General features: G+C 40.1%; 2 protein-coding genes across 3 annotated transcripts in view; both read right to left on the bottom strand.

Moving 5' to 3' along the window:
* Positions 1 to 962: 962 nt before the first annotated feature.
* Positions 963 to 1,876, bottom strand: LOC118796676 (ADP-ribosylation factor-like protein 14). The gene has a single exon (XM_036555684.1). The coding sequence runs from the start codon at positions 1,791 to 1,793 to the stop codon at positions 1,203 to 1,205; it is 591 nt and encodes a 196-aa protein (XP_036411577.1). The 5' UTR covers positions 1,794 to 1,876; the 3' UTR covers positions 963 to 1,202.
* Positions 1,877 to 6,250: 4,374 nt separating this feature from the next.
* Positions 6,251 to 22,647, bottom strand: part of ppm1lb (protein phosphatase, Mg2+/Mn2+ dependent, 1Lb) — a 118,417-nt gene continuing 102,020 nt past the window's right edge. For both annotated transcript variants that reach the window (XM_036556853.1, XM_036556854.1), the window contains exons 3-4: positions 11,392 to 11,553; positions 6,251 to 9,251 (exon numbers count right to left, since the gene is read on the bottom strand). In XM_036556853.1, coding sequence (XP_036412746.1) covers positions 8,902 to 9,251; positions 11,392 to 11,553 — 512 coding nt within the window. In that variant the 3' untranslated portion in view covers positions 6,251 to 8,901. The remainder of the gene's footprint in view (positions 9,252 to 11,391; positions 11,554 to 22,647) is intronic.

The following is a 22,647-nucleotide window of genomic DNA, read 5'->3' as shown; positions in this document are numbered from 1 at the left end:
AAAATCAGCTGAACACTTTGCAAATTAGCAGACATAGTACACTTGGTTCTTCAGGTGTTCTTTAGTAAAGGATATAATTCTATATAGAACCATGCAGAACCATTTGCATGCTTAAATTGTTCCTTGCTTGGTGAAATGGTTGTTCAGATTGACGGAGAACGTGTTGTATATCGTTATATAGAGCACCAAAAAGGGTTCTGCTACTTTTACAATGTCAAGCTCGTAATAATACAAGAACCATTTTTGATGCTACATAGAACTATTTTCAAAAAGGTTCTATACAGAACCATTTACAACACATTCTCCATCAATCTGAAGAACCATTTTACCATGCAAAGAACCATTTAAGCATGCAATGGTTCTATATAAAACTCATGGTTCTAAATAATAGCATTTCTTTTACTTAACAATCCTTGAAGTGCAGACTTAATCCATGTCTGGGAAAGTAGCCCCATATGTCCAAAAGTATCTAGACCTACAGCTTGTATAATCTTCATAAAAAGGACTAGCCAATAGAACGGAGCAGCTGCACATGAGCCTAAGGTCACCATGCCCAATGCCAAGCGTGGGCTAGAGGGGTATGAAGTCCCCCAGCACTGGGCTGTGGAGCAATGGAACTGTGTTCTATGGGGTGATGGAGCTTCATCCAATACCTTTGGGATGAATCAGGATCCAGAACTGACCATCCAACTTCAGTACCTGACCTCACTAATGCTCAATCAAATCCTCACAGCAATGTTCCAACATCTAGTGTAAAGCCTTCCCAGAAGAGTAGAGGCTGTTACTGCAGCACAAACTCACTATTAATACCCTTTATTTAAAGAGAAACGCTGGATCAGCAGGTGTCTACAGTCTGTCCAGGTTTCTTATGAACTGGTTTTGAGTAAAATGTAAATTTATTCAAGAATTCAGTCAGACGAAAACTTGCACATATAAAATACAAAATATATTTGGTTTGCAATCCATCGACAAATCAAAGTAAGAAAAGTATAAAATGTTCAAAGTAACAAACAAATGACAAACAAAGTCTATAAATAAAACCCATAATAAAGTAATAAAGGTACCATCATAAATACATTCACAATAAATCCACGGTTAACAAGTGCAAGAGCTGGCATCTCTCCTGCAGACCAGCCTCAAGCCTGTTGAAGGTCCATCATCCATCAAACGAAGCGTCTCAACCAATAACTTTTTCTCTCAGCTTACCAATTTGACTGACAAAGTGGTCCCAGCGCATCTATTGCTTTTGTTCCTTTCGCCATGGCTATCCTGAGAAAGTGGACCATCCTCTTGAAGCAGTCTTCCAGACCTTCACCGGTTTTTCCTGAACATGGCTGAACGAACCAGTCTCTGTTCGTGCAAATCTGCCTCAAGTTCAAGGCCACCTCGATGTCTCCTGCGCTTGCAGCCCCCGGCAAGTCTTGTTTGTTGGCAAGCACGATCAGCGGCAGGCCTTTCAGGTGCTCACTGCCCAGGATTTGCTCCAGTTCCTGCTTGGCCTCAGGAAACCTCTTTTGCTCCTGGCTGTCCACCACGAACACCAGCCCAGATGTGTCCTGGTAGTAGTGTTTCCAGTGGGTCCTCATTTGGAGCTGGCCTCCAACATCCCACACGGTCAACGTCCGACCCTTGTCCTTGGTCTCCAGCATCTCCACGTTGAAGCCCACAGTGGGAACAGTCAGCACTGCCTCATTGTACTTCAGCTTGTACAGCAGGGTGGATTTGCCAGATCCATCAAGGCCAAGCATGAGAATCTGAGCCTCTGATGGGGCTTTGGAGCTGTGCAATCCCATCACACTGAGGGAAAATCTCACGACGAAGAGTTCTGTGGCTGATACTGCAAAAATACTGGTGTGGTCTGGAGCCAAAGGGAACGGCCTCTTATACGAGAGGGATTGTTAGCAAACATGCAAATAAGGAAAGGGGTCAAAGTACAGACGAGAGGTACCTGCACAGCTCACAGTGGGATTCCTGAGCTGTGACAGTGGTTAAAGTAAGCCAGGCTCCCTTCCCGGCAGTGACATTGCCACTCCGAGGCGGCATGTGACTCAGGTTTCACCAAGCAATCCAAGGGGTCGCATCTGCTGCAAGTCGACAGGGCACCGGAAGTCCTTTCATGGCCAGATTGCAGGCATTCCTGTAACCCGGTATCCAAGCACTGATATCAGGGTGATGAAGTCATCCAAGTACGCTGATATCATAGATATTTTCATAAGCTGACTCTGGAGGCCCATCTGATTTTGTAATCAGTGACAAACGCACAGATGAAAATAGTATTCCAGAGTATATTTCACTTCATGTGAATCAGCAAGCTTGTGGACATAAATATTTTGATTAATGCTGTGGACATACATCACATACGGAACTGATTTATCTCATAACGTCATTCTGAATGATTTACAATTCAAAATGTATCACTCAGTTGTCGCTGCCCAACAACAAGACATCTAGCTCCAGAACAAACTACTGCAAAACAGCAGGGGTCAGCAACATGTGGCTCTTTTACTGCCCTGTTGCGGCTCCACAGCAAAATTAGATTTTAGGTAACAATAAAATAATCCTCCTCTGCGGTAACATAAAGCTCTGCTGATCGTTCAACACAGTTTTAACAATAAATGGTCTTAAATGCTGGAGTTCATGTATAACTGCTAATTCACCCTTTAGCCCTGAAGGTTGGCATACAGACTGCTGGTCACCATAGCAATGCAGACAACAATCTTGCCTAGCTAGTAGCTAACAAAAGGCAAAGAAAAGATTTAAGACAAACATCAATAATAGTAACAATGGTTATGAATGGACTTTCATCTGCAGCAAGAAACTGTCAAACACTAAAAAGTTACAAAGCTGAAGTCAGTTTCTCGTTCGCCAGCTTCTTGTTCGAATTCTCCCATTCCACCTTAAATGGTGCAGCAGTTACATTCTGGCGCTTCAGGCACCATTTAAAGTTGAATGGGAAAATGTGAACAAGAAGCTGGCGAATGAGAAGCATCTTCAGCCTCGTAAAAAGTTGAATGTTGAGAGACATTTTACAAGAAACTTTTTCTACTTTTGCGGAAAAGTTTCCTGCCGGAGATGCGAGAAAAGTGGCTGTAGCTGAGCTAAAGCTTAAAGCAGAGCAAAGTGAGTCTGTGTTTTCATTTGTATTATACTTTTTAGCCTATAGCACATACTGAGACATATTTACAGCCAAGATGGTAAAATGGACATTAAATGTTGTGGCTCCCAAGATTTTTTAATTTTTGTTGAAAGGACAAAATGGCTCTTCTCAACATTTGGGTTGTGACCTCTGCTCTAAACTAAACTGCTAAACTGCAGCTCTGTGCAGACCGCCCTTTATTTATTTAATTTCCAGTCAAAGTCAGAGTTCAAAACCAGTTTTGGGCTTAAAATCCTTTTGTTTTGAATGACTCTATACATTAATTACAGTTATTATATTGAAATAAATGATTGCGCACTCCAGTAGAGCCTATTTCAAAAATGCTAGCCAGTACATGACTGACAAACACAGCTTTGAACAGCTGTACACACATAAAATCATAATGTTCTTCATTTAAACATAAAAAGTTACTTAACTGCAGAAAATATGTGTTTCGGTAGTGACAATTCTTGATGTTTTACACTAATTTTCAGACTTTGGGAAACATTTACTAAAAAGTGAGATCTAACTGCTCACCATGTGGCCATGAATGACATGGATGCAGCCTCATTTCCTGCTCTAAAATGCAGGGGCGTGGCTAAAATATGGCTCCACCTACAGATGAAAACTTTTTGTGCTTCAGTAGTGACATGAAAACATGAATAGTATATTTATAATTAAGTTTTTTTTTAACTAAATCTAAATTAAACTCTAAATCTTTCAAATTCTCTGTAAAAAATACAAAAAAGCAAGTATTATTTTCAAAAGTGTAAATTTAGGGGTTAGGGTTTGGGACATACATCTCCCAACAGAAAGAACCCTATAAATTATGATTTTGTATAATTTTAGCTTATTAATATCTCTATTAATGCCTTGGGTTTATGATATAGAAACATAATCATTATAAATATCTAACGTCTAAATACTTGTAAGTGTTTTTGTTTTCAAATAGTTTTTTACTGTGGGGCTGCAGTTTGAACTAATTTAGTGGAATGGTCCACTTTTGTAAAGAAGATGAAAATCAAAGTAAAATATTTCCAAAAAACATTTTAAACATTAAATAGGAAAATTGGATTCCTACCAATAGTGCAAGACCACCACTGGTAGACCACCCAAACATCATTAGAAGACACAGAGTGCTGAAGCTGGTGTTCTCAGAACAATGGACTGACCACCACAGAGTCCAGACCTCAGAAAATGACCTACCAACTTCTAAGACTGAACTTTGGAGGTGTGTCTGCAGATTCTTTGAGAAACTGAAAGTGAGTCTCCTGAAAAGAATGGAAGCTGGAATAAAGGTAAAGTGTGACACACTCAACGCCGAAACATCCGATATTAGATTTAGTTGTTGAGGCTTCTGTGTAATTTGCTGTTATATATGTTTCCTGACACTGAAAAAATGAGTAACTTGTATTTAATGGTAATTTTGGAAAGTAAATACATGACAGATGGTCTCTGACTTTTGCACAGTGTTGTATGTTTTGTAGTAATAAGTTTCTCATCGTGGTTTAAAATTGTCTCGACTAAAATTAACACTTTAAATTATTCAGTTATAAACCCATAATATGTTTCATCCACAAAACCACCAGTATAGGACTGAAATATGCATTACAGTATGGTTCCTATTGTCTGGCAGGTGACGTGCACAGACACAACAAACAGACACCCCACCCTAGAACTGTCTACGGGGCCAATCCCAGCTGATAATGACATGCTGGCCTTTTATCTAATAGCCTGCCCTACTTACAGTCCAAATAAATATGGGAGGGTCACCAAATTACACTTCATGACAAGTCGGTGGTAATTATAAGAACATGCAGAACCAATGCATCCATAATTCCAGGCTGTTAAAGGGGAATCCCAAAGATTTTTCAAAATGACCACAAAAATCATTTATTAGGATGTAAACAATGAGTGCCGAGTTCTCAATAATCCGATCATAATAGGATTTCTGCAGTTATCTGATTATTCAAAGTGTCACGTATACACCATACTCCGATCTAGAAATCTGATTATGAAATCCGATAAAAAGAGCTGGATTTTAGCTCAGTAATCAGATTTCTCAGTGAACTCTTACTCTAATTTCTTTCGGATTATTCAGTCTGCGCATGCATGAGAACAGACGGTGAATGTGGACTGTTGGAGCGACGCTGAAACCAAACACGAAATAAAGGATTTAAATGTTCTTCATCTTCTAAATGGTCTATGTCCATATTGTTAAGTAATTCTCAGGATGTTTAAAAAAGCTGTTTCATGAAGTTTGAGTTTTTGTTACGTTTACGTCACGTTTTCTTCTGTGAGTTTATTGGCCGGTTGCAAAAATGTGACAAAATCTGATTTTCGGCAGTTATCGGATTATTAAGTACATGTAAACGCCTCAGTGTCAATTAGAGTGGTTCGATTTGAGGTGGTTCGTAGCAAAGAAACTTGCAGACTCCGATTTCTTTACAGAGATGGAAGCAAATGAAATATAAATATAGCCATTTTATCTACTATATGAATCGATCAGTAACCCTACACGTGTCTTTTGAGTTTTTATATGTAATGTTGATGATGGTAAATTAGTGGACAATTTGAAAAAAATGTTTTTTGGGGACTATTTTGGGTTAGAATGCCATGCATGTATCCTTCCGCCATGTATTTATTATACAAACACATTTTAGACCAGAATGTTATCATTAAACTATTGTAAAACAATGTCTCAGACATCCTGTAATGCATTCATAGCTGTTTCATGTACTTTCTGGTGAGGTAACTTTAAAAAGCATCTCTTAAACTCTTCAGACATCTGGTTCCTATCACCACCACTGTGAACAATTCTGCGAATTTTGGAAAATTGGTGGAGTCCCCCGTTAATGTAAAGTAATAAAAAAGGTAGTGACCTAACACAAGACTAAAAACCTAATTGCATGGTCACTCTGTGGAATTAGAAAATGTTCGACTACTAGTTTCTCTGGAAATGATGTGATGTCATGATCTCTAAATCATGTTTATTACTGAGAAATATTAACATTTACACATGAAATGTACATTTACATTATGCACTGTATTGTTTTATCTTCTCTACTTGCACTGCCCCCTCGTTAACACATCAAACACACTCAACATCATTAATAGATGAACAAATTCAGATTTGAATCCTTGTATTTTTTATTTGCTCAATTTTCTTAAATTCACATAATTGTCTCTTTTTTTACAGTTTCTTTAATTCAATGAAACAAACACAAACTCCACATAAACATTCTATAACACATACTGTATTCTGGAGGAATATACATTAAAAAAAAACCAAAATCACACATAAAAAGACTATCAGCTATTAATCTCTTCTGTTATTAATAAACCAGAGTTTGATGCATTACTTTTTTTTTTTGTATTTTATTGGTATTGGGGTTAATGATATTCAATATGTACATTCACTTCATTAGTCTCGAAGAGACATCAATATGCAAAATACCATATTTACATTTGATGTGCATGGCAGCCTCAGTACATTGTGGGACAATAATGTTTTGGCAAATAAACTGATGACAGTCGAGCGTCTTTGATAAAAATAAGGCAACGCATTTTCTTCGAAGGCTCCTTGTAATCGGTTTTAGATATCAGATCAATTCGGTTGCACAAATTCAAACAATCCATTGTGCATTCGCACTGATTTCAGTTAATGTCGCACGTAAAGGCCACGCTGCCACTAGGGCCAGATCTATTTGCAGTGAAAACAATCTTATCTTCTGAACTGATTCATGTTCTAGTTCTCCCTCAAAATGTTACTAGTTCAGCTGTAGCAAATGCACAGAATGAGGAAAAGAATGAACCTTTACCAAAGTACATGTTAGGGGAATTCCACTCATTTTCCAAAATTGCTGAATGCATTTAATTGTTAAGGTGTAAACAGAGTCATTCAGTGTGGTTTGGTGCGAAATGCTCTGTTCTAGAGAAACTTAAAGAGTCAGAATTGTTCAGAGTGGTGCTTATAGGAACCAGACGTCATCCTCTAAAAGCTCCCTCACAGAAAGTCGTTATATGAAATAGTTATGAATAAGCTGACTTGTTTTGCTAAAACATGTTTTTTGAGTCCGTTTATGGTGGAGGGGTATGTGCAGGGTGTTGTGAGCCAAAATAGTCCCCAAATCAAACTTACTTTTTCACATGTATTACTATTTAATATTCCATATATAAACTCAGAAGAATAAAGTAGGTTCACTGGTGGTTTTAGATAAATAAAATGGCTATATTTGTGTTGTAGTCATGGCGACCCCTGTTTCCTATCACCACCACTGTAAAGAGATGCACCACTTGATATCAAACCACTCTGAACGACTTTACATCGCAACAATAGAATTTTGCAGAAATTTCAAACATTTTGGTGAAATTCCTCTTCAGAATAGTTAGCACATGCACTTTCAGTAAAACAAAAAATATATCAATGACTGGAACATCAACAAACCCTCATCCAATCACTAGTCGTCTTACTGGATATATACAAATCCAATCATTTTGTGCATTTAATGAATCATTCGCTCAGTGTAGCTCTTTAAATCTGTACTTATTAAAGTATGTAGGCAGGCTGTGCAGGCGAACCAGTGCACACCACCCATCTAGAACACACTGTGCATAGGCACACCTTTAATTAAACAATCTACCTGTACAATCTAGCACTCTAATCTGACTGTATACTGTTTACATTGTACTATTTCTATATGAAAGAATGGACAAAGCCACTAAAAAACCCTGAACCAAGCGATGTCTATAAGAGTAAATACGGACGTATCTGCTGTGCGTGACGGTCACAGCTGTTTATATTAGGTGAATACTGAAATACAGCCGAAATATGTTGACCAGGTCTCAACATGTGTCTCGCAATAGCGGCATCAAGACCACTGGCAGGTCAAATTAGAACAACGTTTCGAGAAAAACTTTTATTTGCAGTATATTGGCCAACATTGTCTGTGTATTTAGAGTTAAAAATAAACAAAAAAACAAAAAAACATGCAACAAAACAAAACCCTAGCCTAATTTTAGAGGGAAGAAAGCACCCAAAACAAAACTATAAATATGACAAAAATACATCCTATAGTAGGTTGCTTGTCAGGTCAAATTCAGGAATAAAAAAAGACCAAAATAGATTTAGAGCTTATCTGTTAAGTAAAAAAAAAGAAAAAAGAAAAAGAATAGGAAAAATTAGATTTAATTTAATTTTAACTTATATTTTAGCCCAAAAAAAATGGGAACAAATGGAAATATAACCAAAAATAACCACTTTCAGAAAAAAATAAAAAAATAAAGAAAAATGGTCAAATATTCCAATTTTCAAAGCTCAATTTCCTCCAAAAAAAGGGATTTCCTTATATTAGCAGTGACACTAATCTAATCAGCATTACAGACGTGACGATGCATTCTACTGTACGTGTTGCTTATCTGTCCTTTAATGGCAGCATGACACATCAGCTAGATATATTCCTCCACAGCACATGAGATTGCACAACACAGAAGTCATTAAAGTGGCCTTGTGTCGGCTACCCCATTAGTCACCATTACACTGATCCAAAAGTCCTACTTCCTCCTCAACCGTGGAACAAAGGATCTACGATGATGTAATGAGGGGTGAAATGGATATATATTATTTGCCATTATTTCAATAAGAAACAGTTCTTGTTCCAAAAATAGTCATGAAACAGATTTCCTTTTACATCTTAAATCTATGCATACATTAATATTGACCGATAATATATTCGCTCTCATGTTTGGCCGGTGGCGGTCGAGCCTCACTGCTCGGCGGCTTTGGCGCTGCGTTTTTTGAACTTGACCACCATGACGGTGATGTTGTCCGGGCAGCCGCGGTAGAAGGACTGCAGGACGATGCTCTTGGCGCCGAAATGGGGCTCGTCGAGGCGCTCTTTGATGAAGCGCACGGCCTCCTCGTTGCTGAAGGCGTCCCACAGGCCGTCCGACGCCAGGATCATGAACTCTGGCTGCAGCTTGTCCAGGTCGAAGGTCAGCACGTCCGGGTCTGGGATGAGCACGTTCAGGTTCTTCAGCGGGTAGTCGCCGAGTGAGCGGGACATGGCCAGGATGCCCTGCACGCGCCACGAGCCGTTGAAGCTGATGAAGCCACCTGGGAGCGAGAGCGAGAGAGAGAGAGAGAGAGAGAGAGAGAGAGGCTGGAACGGTTATCATAACTTTATTACAGCTTTAATTAATGATAGCTTAATTGTTCAATCTAAACCAGCTGGAGCCCCAGACAGAAAAAACGATGTATGACATTCAGATTTATAATGCAGGACTGGCGCTATTAAATGAACATATTAGGAATAGTTAGGAATGCTTTGGACAGTTATAATGCTCATAATAAGCCCTATGACTGGCATAATACAGGTGAAATACCACAGACAGCTACACTGATGAGTCACAGTAGAGTGAAAACGAATTTTGCAGTAGCCTGCCAGCTATAAAAGTAGTATTACAGTCAGCGGCCTGATATGCGAGTTATTAGCATTCCAACTGCATTTCTAGACCACTACATCATCAAATGCTGTTCCAGTCAGAAGGATCCTTTGAATGCAGCTGAATAATGTGGCCTAAATTCAGACAATTTAGGAATAACTTCATGTTCTTCCGTCACATTAGGCACCAACTTTAGGGGGGTGGGGCTTATTGGGTGTTCTACTGCAAAGCTCCAGAAAAGCCAGGACACTGAAACTGCATGGTCTGAAAACAGCCACAATAATAAACTCATATTATATAGGGTTTTTAAGGATGCAGGGTCGCTACGGCAACCAGAAGAACTGCGCTTTGTTCCACATCTTTGATTTTCGCTCATTACGCCGTAGCCTGGTGTAAAACAAGCATAAGGTTTAATGACTTAATTTTGTGTTTCAAATTAAGAGTTTTATTTTCACTTTCTAAAGACATGAACCTTCGAATTAATTCAGAGCTCATTGTTCAAGGACACAAGACCATAGATTTAATTTTTATTTGTTTACTTTTTAAGACTGTTCTGATTTCTTTTGAAGTGAAGTGGAAAGGTTGAGATTGATCATGAGTAATTTTTAAATAAAACTTCTTTTTTTATTTATTATTTTTTATAACTCATCCAGGTTTTCATGTCACAGAGGGAGTTTTATAGTCCATATAAACACACATTTTCTGCAATTACACAAACTTTTGTGCTTTAGCGTTTTTTGAGTTCTGTTCAAGATTAGCTAAAATGGTCACTACAGAAACATTTGGTAAAGTTTCGGCAGTGTTACGATGGTTTTCTTAGTGACAAATTTTTAGTCTGAGTCAGTTAAAAGTCAGAAATGTGTTTTGAACTCTGACATCAGGCATGATCTCGTTCCCACACCTTATTAAGTCGTGGCCACGACTTAACTATCTCAATTCCATGCCTTACTAAGTCATGGCCACGCGTTAGGATCTCGTTTCCACGCATTATTTTCATTGATATGGGATGTCACTAGCAGAGCTCTGTACCTTACTTCTTATCAGGCACTCTATATTAATATTATTAAATGTTTCTGTTATTTTGTCCACACCTTCAAGCATTAGTCATAGTTCTGACACCAGTTTTGTACAATGACCCATTTAACTTTCACTAAAGTGTATGATAATTAAAAAATAAGTAAATGATTAATAATCATAACAGATTCACCCGCAATTCTTGCTCGCCCGAGTTGGTGCCCATGGAAATCAGTCACATCTGCAGAATTTGTGCTTAAATGTAAGTCGCTCATATAAGCTGCGTTCCAAAAGCTTGTATGTGCTGAAATTAGTTTAGTCTGAGTCAGATTTCTAAAACTGGACAGCCCAATACTCATTTGTACACAAATTGTACTATACACTGTATAAAAGTGCTAATAAAATATATAGTAATATATATATATATATATATATATATATATATATATATATATTATAAAATAAAATTATCTGTAAGGGGCTGTAAATGCAGGGTGTGGAATGCACCTGCTTTCAGTGAGTTGAACAGCTTTAAGCTTAACTACAGCTTCATGCTTGGCTTGACAGATTACTACTTTCGTTGAATGGTTTAATAACAAACGCAACCAGGGAAAGATCCAAAAATGTAATATAACCTTTTACCAGCAGGTGGGGATAAAGTACTGTTGACATGGACAATGGCTGCCCAGAAGCCATTACAACTGGCTGCTTTATTTCCTGTGATATGGAAAGGCCCTAGTTACGAACCCTGAGAGACCTGTTAAAGAGCTTTTTCTCCGTGAAGTGTTCTTCCTTACCCGCTCTCTTGATCCTCTTGCGCTCTTTGAGCTGGTAGGGCTTGTGGTCATGTGACAGGGGGATGGCATTACCATCTTTATCGCACAGAACTCCCCTGGAATCACCGACATTGGCTACAGTCAGCTCCTTATCGGACAACAGCGCCACCAGGCATGTTGTTCCTGAGAAACAGAGAAAGGAGTAATGAGATTAAAGCAACAGTTCAGCACACAATTTCGTCTTTATCCTAAAAGATCTTCACCACCAGCCAGGACACATTTGGTGTCTGTAGTCTCCCTCACTAGGTTATCACAGCCCTGCTAAAAAAAAAGACCCACAGACAACATTAAGTGTTTCTGTTGGTTCTTGGTGGTTTTGTAGTGTTCTGTTTTTTTTTTTAATGGGTTGATACCACAATGTAAAGGGCCTTAATGATGTAACAGGTGACCGCTGACTGAGTCCAGACGCATTTGATAGTTTCCTAATAGAATCTGAAAGTGTTCAACAGGAAACTTGTGGTCTCTAATGATAACATTAAGCCATTTCCTAACAGGATTTCAACAGGGAGCTACGAGGCTAATGTAGCTAACAAGCAATATCTTGTAGTCACTAGCATCACGCAAACTGCATGCTACATCACCACCACATTTAAACATGCTTATGTGGTTTATGACACTGCATGACCTCCAAATGTGCACGAAAGTACACTGCATAGCTATAAACAGTAACAGTAGCATTAAAGCCTGAATTCTGTCCATATTTGTAAATTTTTACACATAACAGTATATATACAGTGTCAGAAACCATGTAAGCAAGTCTATTTAAGATTTCTTAACAACTCAACACTGTCTGAGGCAAGTGTGATCATTTAGACATGCAGTTAGCACAAAGCAAACATGTGGCTGCGCTTCCGTGACAAATTAGCTAGCTATGTTAGCCTTGCAGGTCCAGTGCAAAGACTAAAGAAGCGGACTTCAGGCACTAAATATAAAAACCAGAAAACCCCCAACTGAGGATGTATTTTGAAGGCAGGAGGAACTTTTAAAATTGGTGAATGCAGAAGGAAGGCTAAAGAAGGAAGCCAAACTTTACTGCTAGGAACCTGAACATCTTTCTGTAGCCGTGTAACTGTAGCAGCTGTCAATCATCTTTACTATGGAGAGAATGGATTACTCCAATGGCTCATCATGAGGAGGACAACAAGCTAAAAGCTAAAGATAGCAAGGTAGCTGGCTAGCTGGACGCCATACCTCAGTTTGGCTCTTATTTTCTTTGGCAGAAAGAGTAAAGAACTTGTCTATGATGTCGATTTTATGCTGAATGAAGATAATTTTGTAGTTTTCTTTAGAATTTTGTCCGTCAACTGAGGGAAGAGTAAAGCTAGCTTGGTTGTCATTATTAGCCTATAGATCAGTAGTCAGGCTAACAGAACTGGTTGACACCACAGGGATTCCCAGCAGTCGTACGATGTATTTGCAGTGAGAGATGAATGAAAACATGTAATGATAGAAAAACATGAACATCCCTGCTGAAAAAACCCATAGAAACCATTAAGTGTTTCTGTTCCTGATGGTTTTGTAATGTGTTTTGGCTTTTTTAATGGGTCAATATCAATATAAAGGATCCTAATGGTTTAACAGGTGACCAGTGGCTAGTTCTAAATGCATGTGATGGTTTCCTAATAGGATCTAAAGGTGTTCTACAGGAAACTAGTGGTCCCTGTTGGAAACCATTTAGCAAAACCATTAGTAATGGTTTCTAATAGTCCTTTTTCAGCAGGGATGATATATACCGATAGGCATAACATTATGAGTGCTGTGTCTGATCCACTTGTACCAGTGCAACACACACTAACACACCACCACCACGTCAGTGTTGCTGCAGTGCTGAGAATGATCCACCACCCAAATAGGACCTGCTCTGTGAGGGTCCATGGGGGTTCTGACCACTGAAGAACAGGGCAAAAGGGGGCTAACAAAGTATGCAGAGAAACAGATGGACTACAGTCTGTAACTGTAGAACTACAAAGTGCACCTATATAGTAAGTGGAGCTGATAAAATGGACAATGAGCATAGAAACAAGGAGGTGGTCATAATGTTATGTCTGATCGGCGTACATTACTGAATGTAACACAGCAAAACACATATTAGACTAGTTTTAGGCCCGAATGCCCTTTAAAAACAGTGAAACAGCTCCGTTCTCTCACCCAGAACACGTGGAGTCCCTCTCTGGGAATCTGCCAATCTAAACATCTGCTGACTTCAACAATGCTTAGCCCTTTGAAAGCAGCGACTTCAACAAAGTCTGCTTTTTGGCGTTGCCCTTTTTCCCCACCACCACCACCCTCTCTGGCTTTTGAATCCTTTCTTTCTCCTCCCTTCTTCCTTTCCCTTCTTTGTTTGTTTTCCCAGGCCCGGGCTTGGAAGGCAGCAGACCGATCCCGTCGTACACAAGCTCATTGTTTGCTCACCAAGATCCCATCGGCACCGAACAAACCGTCTGTCAGGCCATCTGTTCTCTCCCCTCCAAAAATTACCCAGAACAGGGACCTGCTCCGCTCAGTACCGCTGCAAACTTTGGAACGTTGAATGCTAATGCATGTTGAACAGGCCCAATCAGAAAAGGCCGCTTCCAACTGATATAACCTGAAACACTGTGTTTAATGGCACTCACAGGTTGCATAAAGGCATTATTATGCAGAAATTCAGTTGTGTAATGTTATAAATGTGGAAACTTTTCTAGCTTCGAGTTAGCATTTGGTAGTTTGGTAGCTTGGACACTTTGTGCATCAATAGTGGGTGCAATAAAATCTTACCAGCCTCCTAGTGATCATTATCCGCAACTACAGTATCAGTCTCTAGCTCTCGCTGTGCAAGGACTTTCAATAGCTTTTGCTTTATTATACTCAGAGGAAAGAGAGTGAAACGGGAGCTTTGTGAGAACATCAAGAGATATTTTGTGCTCTGAAAAAAATGTTTAAAGGTCATCTACATTGCACAAATTTGGGTTTTAAATCAATGGTACAGTAGGTAAGAGTTACAGACTTCTGTCTGCAGTAGACGTAGATGTTTCTTAAAGAGCTCATAAGTGTGGCCTGTAAACCTTTTAGTAACATTCGTAAAACTCTGAAAACAGAATAAGCCAACATGTAGACAGACGGATGCCAATCCTCAACAAAATTGAAATTACAAATGAAACCTGATACATCAAATTACACACCGCATAAACACATGTTGTATGCAAAGGGAAACACAAAATCACTATTTTCTGATGTGAAAAATAGCAGCATAAGCCTGCAAAAGACAAGCTGTCTTGTCTGCTTTAAAACATGGCAAAAATTACATTTAACAAAGCAGTCCTCCCCATGACCAGTATGCAGTGGTCCATTTGATCCCACTGGTCAGAGTTGTGTCCAAAATTTGTTGGAGTTTGTGCAGCTCTAAAACAGTAGTTAGTTTTCTGAATGGTAAACATTAAATTGAATTATGATTTGTCTTGATTTCATATGAGAATTATTATGTGAGTGGTATAAATGATCACACGACCACAACTATATACTTCAGGCATAGACTAGATGAAGATGACATCTATAAAAGAAAAAAAAGCAATACTGTTACAACTGACACATTTGGTACATACTGTCCTTAAATGGTCTATTGTTGATATTTTAATAAGATTGTACTGCCAGATTTATATCATGCTCATAGGAGATGCAAATAGGTGACAACTCAGTGGCTCACATCTGTTGATAGCTGTAACTATCAAGTGTTTTCTTATATATAGCTTTACTTTGTGTGAAGTTTTGGGCATACTAGTATATAATGATGACTAAGGTTGACTAACTAAGGTTAAATTGGCTAGGTAATTAGCTACCTTGCTAGCTACAGCTTACCAGAAGGCAGGACTGACTGAAGTAGAATAAAAGAAAGAATGAACATTTAATTAAGAGAGATTTTTTTTTACATTTCTGCATGATTAAATGGTTAAAATATGAACACTCATTCAGAGTGGTTTGGTGTGAATTTCTCCGTTCGTTTCTCCGAGTTGGAACTGTTCACAGTGGTGGTGATAGGAACCAGATGTCCACCTCTAAAAGCTCCCTTACATAAAGTTATTACATGAAGTTCAGGGACAGTTGATCATGAAATGCTTATGAATATGGTGTCTGATGTCTGAGACATTGTTTTACGAGTTTTATGAAAAGCTTTTGGCCTAAAATGTATTTTTTAAATCCATTCATGGCAGAGGGGTACATGCAGGACGTTCTGAGGCTTATTTTTTTCAGATTTATCACTATTTTACCATCATCAACATTCCATATAAAACTCAGAAGTCATGTGTAGGTTCACTGGTGGTTTTGGATAGTAAATGAAATGTCTATATTTGTGTTGTAGTCATGGCGACCCCTGGTTTCTATCACCACCACTGTAAACAAATGTGAACCATTTCACACCAAACCACTCTGAATGACTCAGTGTCATTCATAATTCAGTTACATCTCAGTGACTGAATTATGTGGAAATGTAGAAGCATTGGCGGAATTCCCCTTTAACAACCACAGTGAAGTGCGATGTATAGGTGGCTGCTAATTATATACTTTCATAATGTAGCAGTTATTTACACTACGTTTCTGTCCCAGAACTGAACTGTAAAGCTTCTCTTCCCTCCACACGTCCAGTCTGCCTGCATGCTCTCAAAATCACACATACTATTCTTCACCGGTGACAGTTACTCATGATTTAGGAAGCTCACTGGCAGATCTTCTCCACATTTCCAATTAGTGCCTTCACCTTCGGGGACAGTAGATCATGCGCTGTGTCTTCTCCAAACACGCTACCAGGATGGTTCTAACTCCTGTTTATATCGTTATGTGGCGTCCACGGCTCGGTTAGGGTTCTCTGCACACTGCAGAAAATGAATTAGACTGTGCTATTAAAGTGCCAAAACGAGAGCTCCCTGCTTCCATGGTTTTACTCTGAACCTAAATCATTTAGCGGCTGCAACTTACCCTCAACCGCCTGGGGGGCGGTGAGAGAGAGAGAGAGAGAGAGAGAGAGAGAGAGAGAGAGAGAGAGTGAGAGGTGCGAGTAGGAGGAGGAAAGACAAAATGTTTACAGAATAGAGAGGACAAAAAGAAGAACAGAGCCCAGAAAGGATGCAAGAGAGAGAGGGAAAGAAAAAATGGAGAGAGAGAGAAGATAATGTACATACAAGGGAAGATTAGGAGAAGAACAGAGTGCAGAAAAAAAGGGAAGAGAATGAGAATGAGAGAGAGAGAGAGAGAGAGAGAGAGAGAGAGAGAGAGAGAAAAGAGGGAAGGTTAGAAATAAAACGGGACAGAGGGAGAGAAAGAGAGAAAAAGGGGTAGGAAAAACAAGTATTCTTAGAAGGGAAGAGTAGAGGAAAATAGAGTGCATACATGGAGAGGAGAGAGAGAAAGGAGGAGAGAGAAGGAAGAGATGGAGAGCAAGATGAGATAAGGAAGGAAAGAGAACGAGAGAAAAGGGAAGAATAGAGAACAAGCAGAAGAGAGGAAGAAAGCAAACAGGAAGAAGGAAGGGAAGAGCAGAGGAAACACAGAGTGTAGAAAAAGAGGATGAGAAAAGAGAAAGAGAGAGAGAGAAAGCCAGAGAGAGAGAGAGGGAGAGGGAAAGGGAGAGGGAGAGAGAGAGAGAGAGAGAGAGAGCGAGAGAGTATGCACAAGTGAGAGGCCAATGAGATTACTACCCAGCGAGAGGGAGTGATTTTCTTATCCCCATTTATAGCTGCGGGAGGAGGAAAATGACAAACACAAACTAAGAATGAAAGTGAGAGAGAGAGAGAGAGGGGGAGAAAGGGAGAGGGAGAGAGAGGGAGAGAGGAAGAGTGTGGGAGAGGGAGAGGGAGGAGATTAGACCGTAGAGGAGAAGACAGAAAACGAGTAAACGAAGGATACTGACATACATGCGAATTGAATGTACTGTGTAAATGTGGGCGAGAGACAGTCAGAGAGACATAGAGAGACAGAGATGTGCAGGCAGAAAGATACAGACATTGAAAATGATTGACGGCTCACTGCGCCCTCAGCTAACAGCTCTTTATGGGAGAGTCATGCTGGGCGATACATCATCTTCTATACCAGCATATCAGTAAACGTGTTACACAACATCGATTTTTAGTTTTATTAGTATTGATAGATAACAGAACTGCAGACTGTTTTAAAGGAACAGTAAAAATACAAAAGGGTGAAGGGTATTGATAATGAGTTTATCCCACTTTGCTGCAGTAACAGCCTCTACTCTTCTGGGAAGGCTTTACACTAGATGTTGGAACATTGCTGTGAGGATTTGATCGAGCATTAGTGAGGTCAGGTACTGATGTTGGATGATCAGTTCTGGATCACTCCAACTCATCCCAAAGGTATTGGATGGAGCTCCATCATTCCAGAGAACACAGCTCCACTGCTCCACAGCCCAATGCTGGGGGGCTTTATACCCCTCAAGCTGACACTTGGCTTTGGGCTTGGTGGCCTGCAGCCGCTATTCTATTCTATTGGTCAGTGCTTTTCTCTGAAGAGAATACAAGCAGCGTATGAACTCCTGTGCAAGCAACGGCTCCCAGGTGGTGCAACAGTCCAAAGCCATGGTCACCCTGGACTGCCGGCTGGATTTCCTTCGCAGATGTAAAGCAGAAGTCAGGCGAGTACAGGCGATACTGATATGAGGTGGTTTTGAAGGACATGTGTAGCTTAGTAAACGGTTAACGTCAGCTGGCTAACTGGTTTGTTCTTTTGCAACAGTGACAAGTGACCTTATTTGCACTGAGGAGCAGTTTTTCCGTTTAGTATTCTTCTGAAAATAGAGACCACAGCACACCCTGATTCCTACAGGTTTGCAAATTCATCAGAATTGTTCACAGCGGTGGTGATAGGAACCAGACGTCCTCCTCTAAAAGCTCCCTCACAGAAAGTTATTCAGGGACAGTAGATCATGAAATGCTTATGAATACGGTGCCTGATGTCTAAGACATTGTTTTACGAACTTTATGAAAAGCTTTTGGTCTAAAATGTATTTTTTAAAATCCTTGTTGTGAGGCTTATTTTTTTTAGATGTATCACTATTTTACCATCATCAACATTTCATATAAAACTCAGAAGACACGTGTAGGTTCACTGGTACTGATCGTAAATGTCTATATTTGTGTTGTATTCATGGTGACCCCTTGTTCCTATCACCTCCACTGTAAAGAAATCTGAACCATTTCACACCAAACCACTCTGAATGACTCTGTTTACATCTCAGTGACTGAATTATGCAGAAATGTAGAAACATTGGTGGAATTCCCCTTTATCAACTGTCCACTTGCTTCTCCACATTTCCAATTCGTGCCTTCACCTTCGGGGACAGCAGATCATGCGCTGCGTCTTCTCCAAACACGCTACCAGGATGGTACTGGAGTGGAACTGCATTCTGAAAATAATGAATTTTTCACGTTTTCCTTTCCTTCCAAGTAAATTGGCTTTTATCACCATGTAGATTTTACTCATGTTCAGTGTAAACATGGCTTAAGTGTTGACCCCAGTGTCAGATGATCATGAGTTAAATTCCCGGCGATGCCAAGAAAGCATAACTGTCTCTCTCTCTCTCTCTCTCTCTGGGTGGCCAGGGTGGTCTTCCCTCTCCCCCATCTCTCTGCATGATGGTTGTTTTCAGTGACTGTTAGTACGTAATAGAACAGTTAGCGCTTCAGGGAAAAAAGTTGGGGGAAAAAGGGGAGGTCAGATTTGTGAGATTATTATTTTAGTACAGAGAAGCAACAATGAGACAAAAATACTGAGATATAATACAGCCCAGCTCTCTCTCTCTCTCTCTCTCTCTCTCTCTCTCTCTCTGTCTCTCTCTGTCTCTCTCTCTCTCTCTCCCAATATCTCTGTGTCTGTACAGCTGTCACCTTCCTCTGCCACGCTGCCCGGCTAATTATTTTTATCTCTCCCCTGTGTTGAAGAAGATAATGGGCTGGACTGGCCTGCTCGCCTCCTTCACCAATTAGATACACCATTACAAACAAGCCAGAGAGAGAGAGAAGAGAGAAGACAGACAGAGAGAGAGAGAGAGAGAGAGAGAGAGAGAGAGAGAGAGAGAGAGAGAGAGAGAGAGAGAGAATCAAATAGAAACAGCAAAATAGAGAGAGAGACAGTGAAAGAAAAATATGGATGGATAAAGAAAATGACAGAGAGAAGAAGGGGGAGAGATATATAAACATATAGATAGATAGATAGATAGATAGATAGATAGATACATAGATAGATAGATGGACAGAGCAATGAGAAAAGAGAGGGACAGACAGAGTAAGAGGAATGAGAAAAGAGAGAGAAGTTAGGATAGATAGATAGATAGATAGATAGATAGATAGATAGATAGATAGATAGATAGATAAAGTGAGAAACAGAGAGACAGATGCATTCAACTGTATTTGCACACTGACAGTACACTCAATACATTCTCCTCTTCCGTAATTCCTCCCTCTCTCCTTTGCTTGTCCCTCGTTTTCTCTGTACGACAGTTCTGAGAAGTCAGAAGTGCAGTGATGAGTGACGCACAGCTGGATAGCAGTGTCGCCTCCTTCCATCCACGTAGCGGTAAATAGCCTCTCTTCAGCTGCAGCATTACTATTCCGCATCCCTGATTACCCCACACAAAATGCGGCCTTTCTGACGCTCAATCAAAGCCTCGTCGCCCAGACACGCTCCACCAGAGCAAAATTCACTGATAAGTACACGCCAGCAATCCTGCCTGGAACGCTGGCATGAAAATTCAGAGCCAATTCAAAACATGGCTGCCTAATTCCTCTGTAAACATTAGAGATGTTTCAACAAGATAGAGTTCAAACCAGCTATCAAAAGATCCCGTCTGGATCTCTGTTCCAGCTATGAACAACGAGAGAGAGAGAGAAAGAACAGATGGGCATTTTAACAGGGCATGTTCCAATCTGCAGTCTGTATTATACATATTAAATATCCAGTATTAAGAGGTACAGTACTGTGCAAAAGCCAGAGACCATCCTTCATTTACTGATTTACAATCTAAGTACAAGGTATTCATTTTCTCGAGATATTTCTAAGGAGATTAGATATAATGCAATGTAATGTTCACTTGCACAAGTCAAAGGACAAAGTAAAAAACAGGAGCTTCTAAAAGTGGAGTTGAAAAAATAATTAAAAGCTACAGAGAAAATGTACCTCCTAGCAACCACCTGGAAGACCTGGAAGACACCAAAACTGTCCCCATCAAATAAACAGCACTTAAAGCTTTCATCTTTGAGAGAGAAGAGAAAATCAAGCTGCTTCAGATCTGAAAACACCCACAGGTGTTTCTGTCCATCCTTCCACTGTGAGAAGACGACTCAGCGCTATGGGTCTGAAAGGATGTGTAGCTGTCAAGAAGAACCTCACTGAGAAAAGGAGACGGACACATCAAACAAAGAAGCTGAACAATGGACTGACCACCCCAGAGTCCAGACCTCAACATCACTGAATGGGTTTGATTACTTCAGAAAATGATCAACCAGCTTCTAAGACTGAACTTTGGAGGTGTGTCTGCAGATTTACTTGAGAAACTGAAAGTGGGTCTCCTGAAAAGAATGGAAGCTGGAATAAAGGGAAAGGCTCAGTCCCATTTCACCCTTCGCCCCTACCTCTTAGCCCTTACCCCTCCGTTTTGCGTGAGGTAGAGGGGTAGGGTGAAGTGTTAGGGCTACATCGCCCTTCAGAAGGTTTTTCAGAGGCACATTCCGAACAGAGTGTTATGAGAAAAAAAGAAAAATCGGCAAGATGGCTGCACATGAGACCAAAGAAACCCACAAATGAGAGAATTTTCTCTGTTAAAAATTACAATAATGGGCTCCTGAGTGGCGCAACCATCATGAGTTCGATCCCTGGTGATGCTAGAGCCATCCACAGCCAGGAGTCCAAGAGAGCACAATTGGCCTCGCTCTCTCTGGGTAGGTAGGATGGCCCCTCCTTCTCCCCCCATCACTCAACGCGATGGTACTCAGTGCAGGCGTCTGTTAGCTGACATAATAGATCTGGTGGTTGGCGCTTTGCGTTAGCGGCAGTTCGAAAAGATGCGGTGACTGGTTTCGCAGGTCTCGGAGGAAGCCTGTGTTAGCCTTCACCCTCCTAGCGTTGATAGTATCATGTGATTAGGGGAGTCCTAACTAGCGGGTGGAATTGGAAACGACTAAACTGGGGAGAAAATTCGGCAAAAATCCAAAAAAAAATAAATAAATAAATAAAATAAAATTAAATTACAATAACCACTCATCTTAGTTTAATGCATTATGGTCGTTTTCTTCATAACAAGCATTAAAAAAAAATCTTACGCTTGCAGTATGCTGATGTCTCAGTAGCTAACTAGCGAAATTTCCCCATTTCACCTTAAATGGTGCAGCAGTTACATCCTGGCACCTTAGACATCAGAAATGCTGCTACATTTAAGGTGGAACAGGAAAATTCTTAAAAGAAGCTGGTGAATATCTGACTTCAGCTTCATATCACTGAATTAGGGGTGGGCGATAATAAATAATTTTCCCTCTTTGAAGGCATATGATTCTCCAAATGTAACTAAAGCCCAGCAGTGAGGAGCTGAACATTACCCTCCTCTGCTGTCACTGCAGACTGGCAGGGTCACCTACAGAGCAGCACTAGTAGCTGTTAATGAAGTAATGCTCTTTTTATTTGAGGGTCACATTTCATAGGGAAGATTTCAACCACTACCCTTTGTAACTCAGTTACACGGGGGCAAGGTGACACCTGAAAACAAGGGGTAGGGCTAAAAATAAGAAATGGGACTGGGCCAAAGAGTGAACACACTGAACACTGAAAAATGTTATTAGATTTAGCTGTAAATTTCTGTTAAATATGTTTTCTGCTGAAAAGTGTACAAGTCCTACTTAACAGCTGTTTAGACTGGAAATGAAATAAATGAGGGGTGGTCTCTGATATTTGCACAGTACTGTATGTGGGCTGCGGAGTTTAGAATAACAGAAATAGAGAGCTTCAGTGCTTAAACAGTGGAGAGTGATGGAGAGTCTTCTGCTATGAATATTTTAACCTCCTCTTTCTCGCTCAGTTTCATCATAAATAAAGCATCAGTGCTTTTGGGGGAAAGTGGCACGGATGAATAAAACATCGCGTGTCTGTGATGATTTGGATGATTTTGTGTGTGTGTGTATATAAACCAGATAGGGTGGTCTCTGGGTGTCTGTTTACTGACATGTATCCGCTCACTGATGTGAA

The sequence above is a fragment of the Colossoma macropomum genome, unplaced genomic scaffold (genome assembly GCF_904425465.1).
Source record: "Colossoma macropomum unplaced genomic scaffold, Colossoma_macropomum, whole genome shotgun sequence".
Lineage (NCBI taxonomy): Eukaryota > Metazoa > Chordata > Actinopteri > Characiformes > Serrasalmidae > Colossoma > Colossoma macropomum.
Note: the sequence above shows the minus strand (reverse complement) of the source record. Positions and strands in the feature narration are given on the sequence as shown.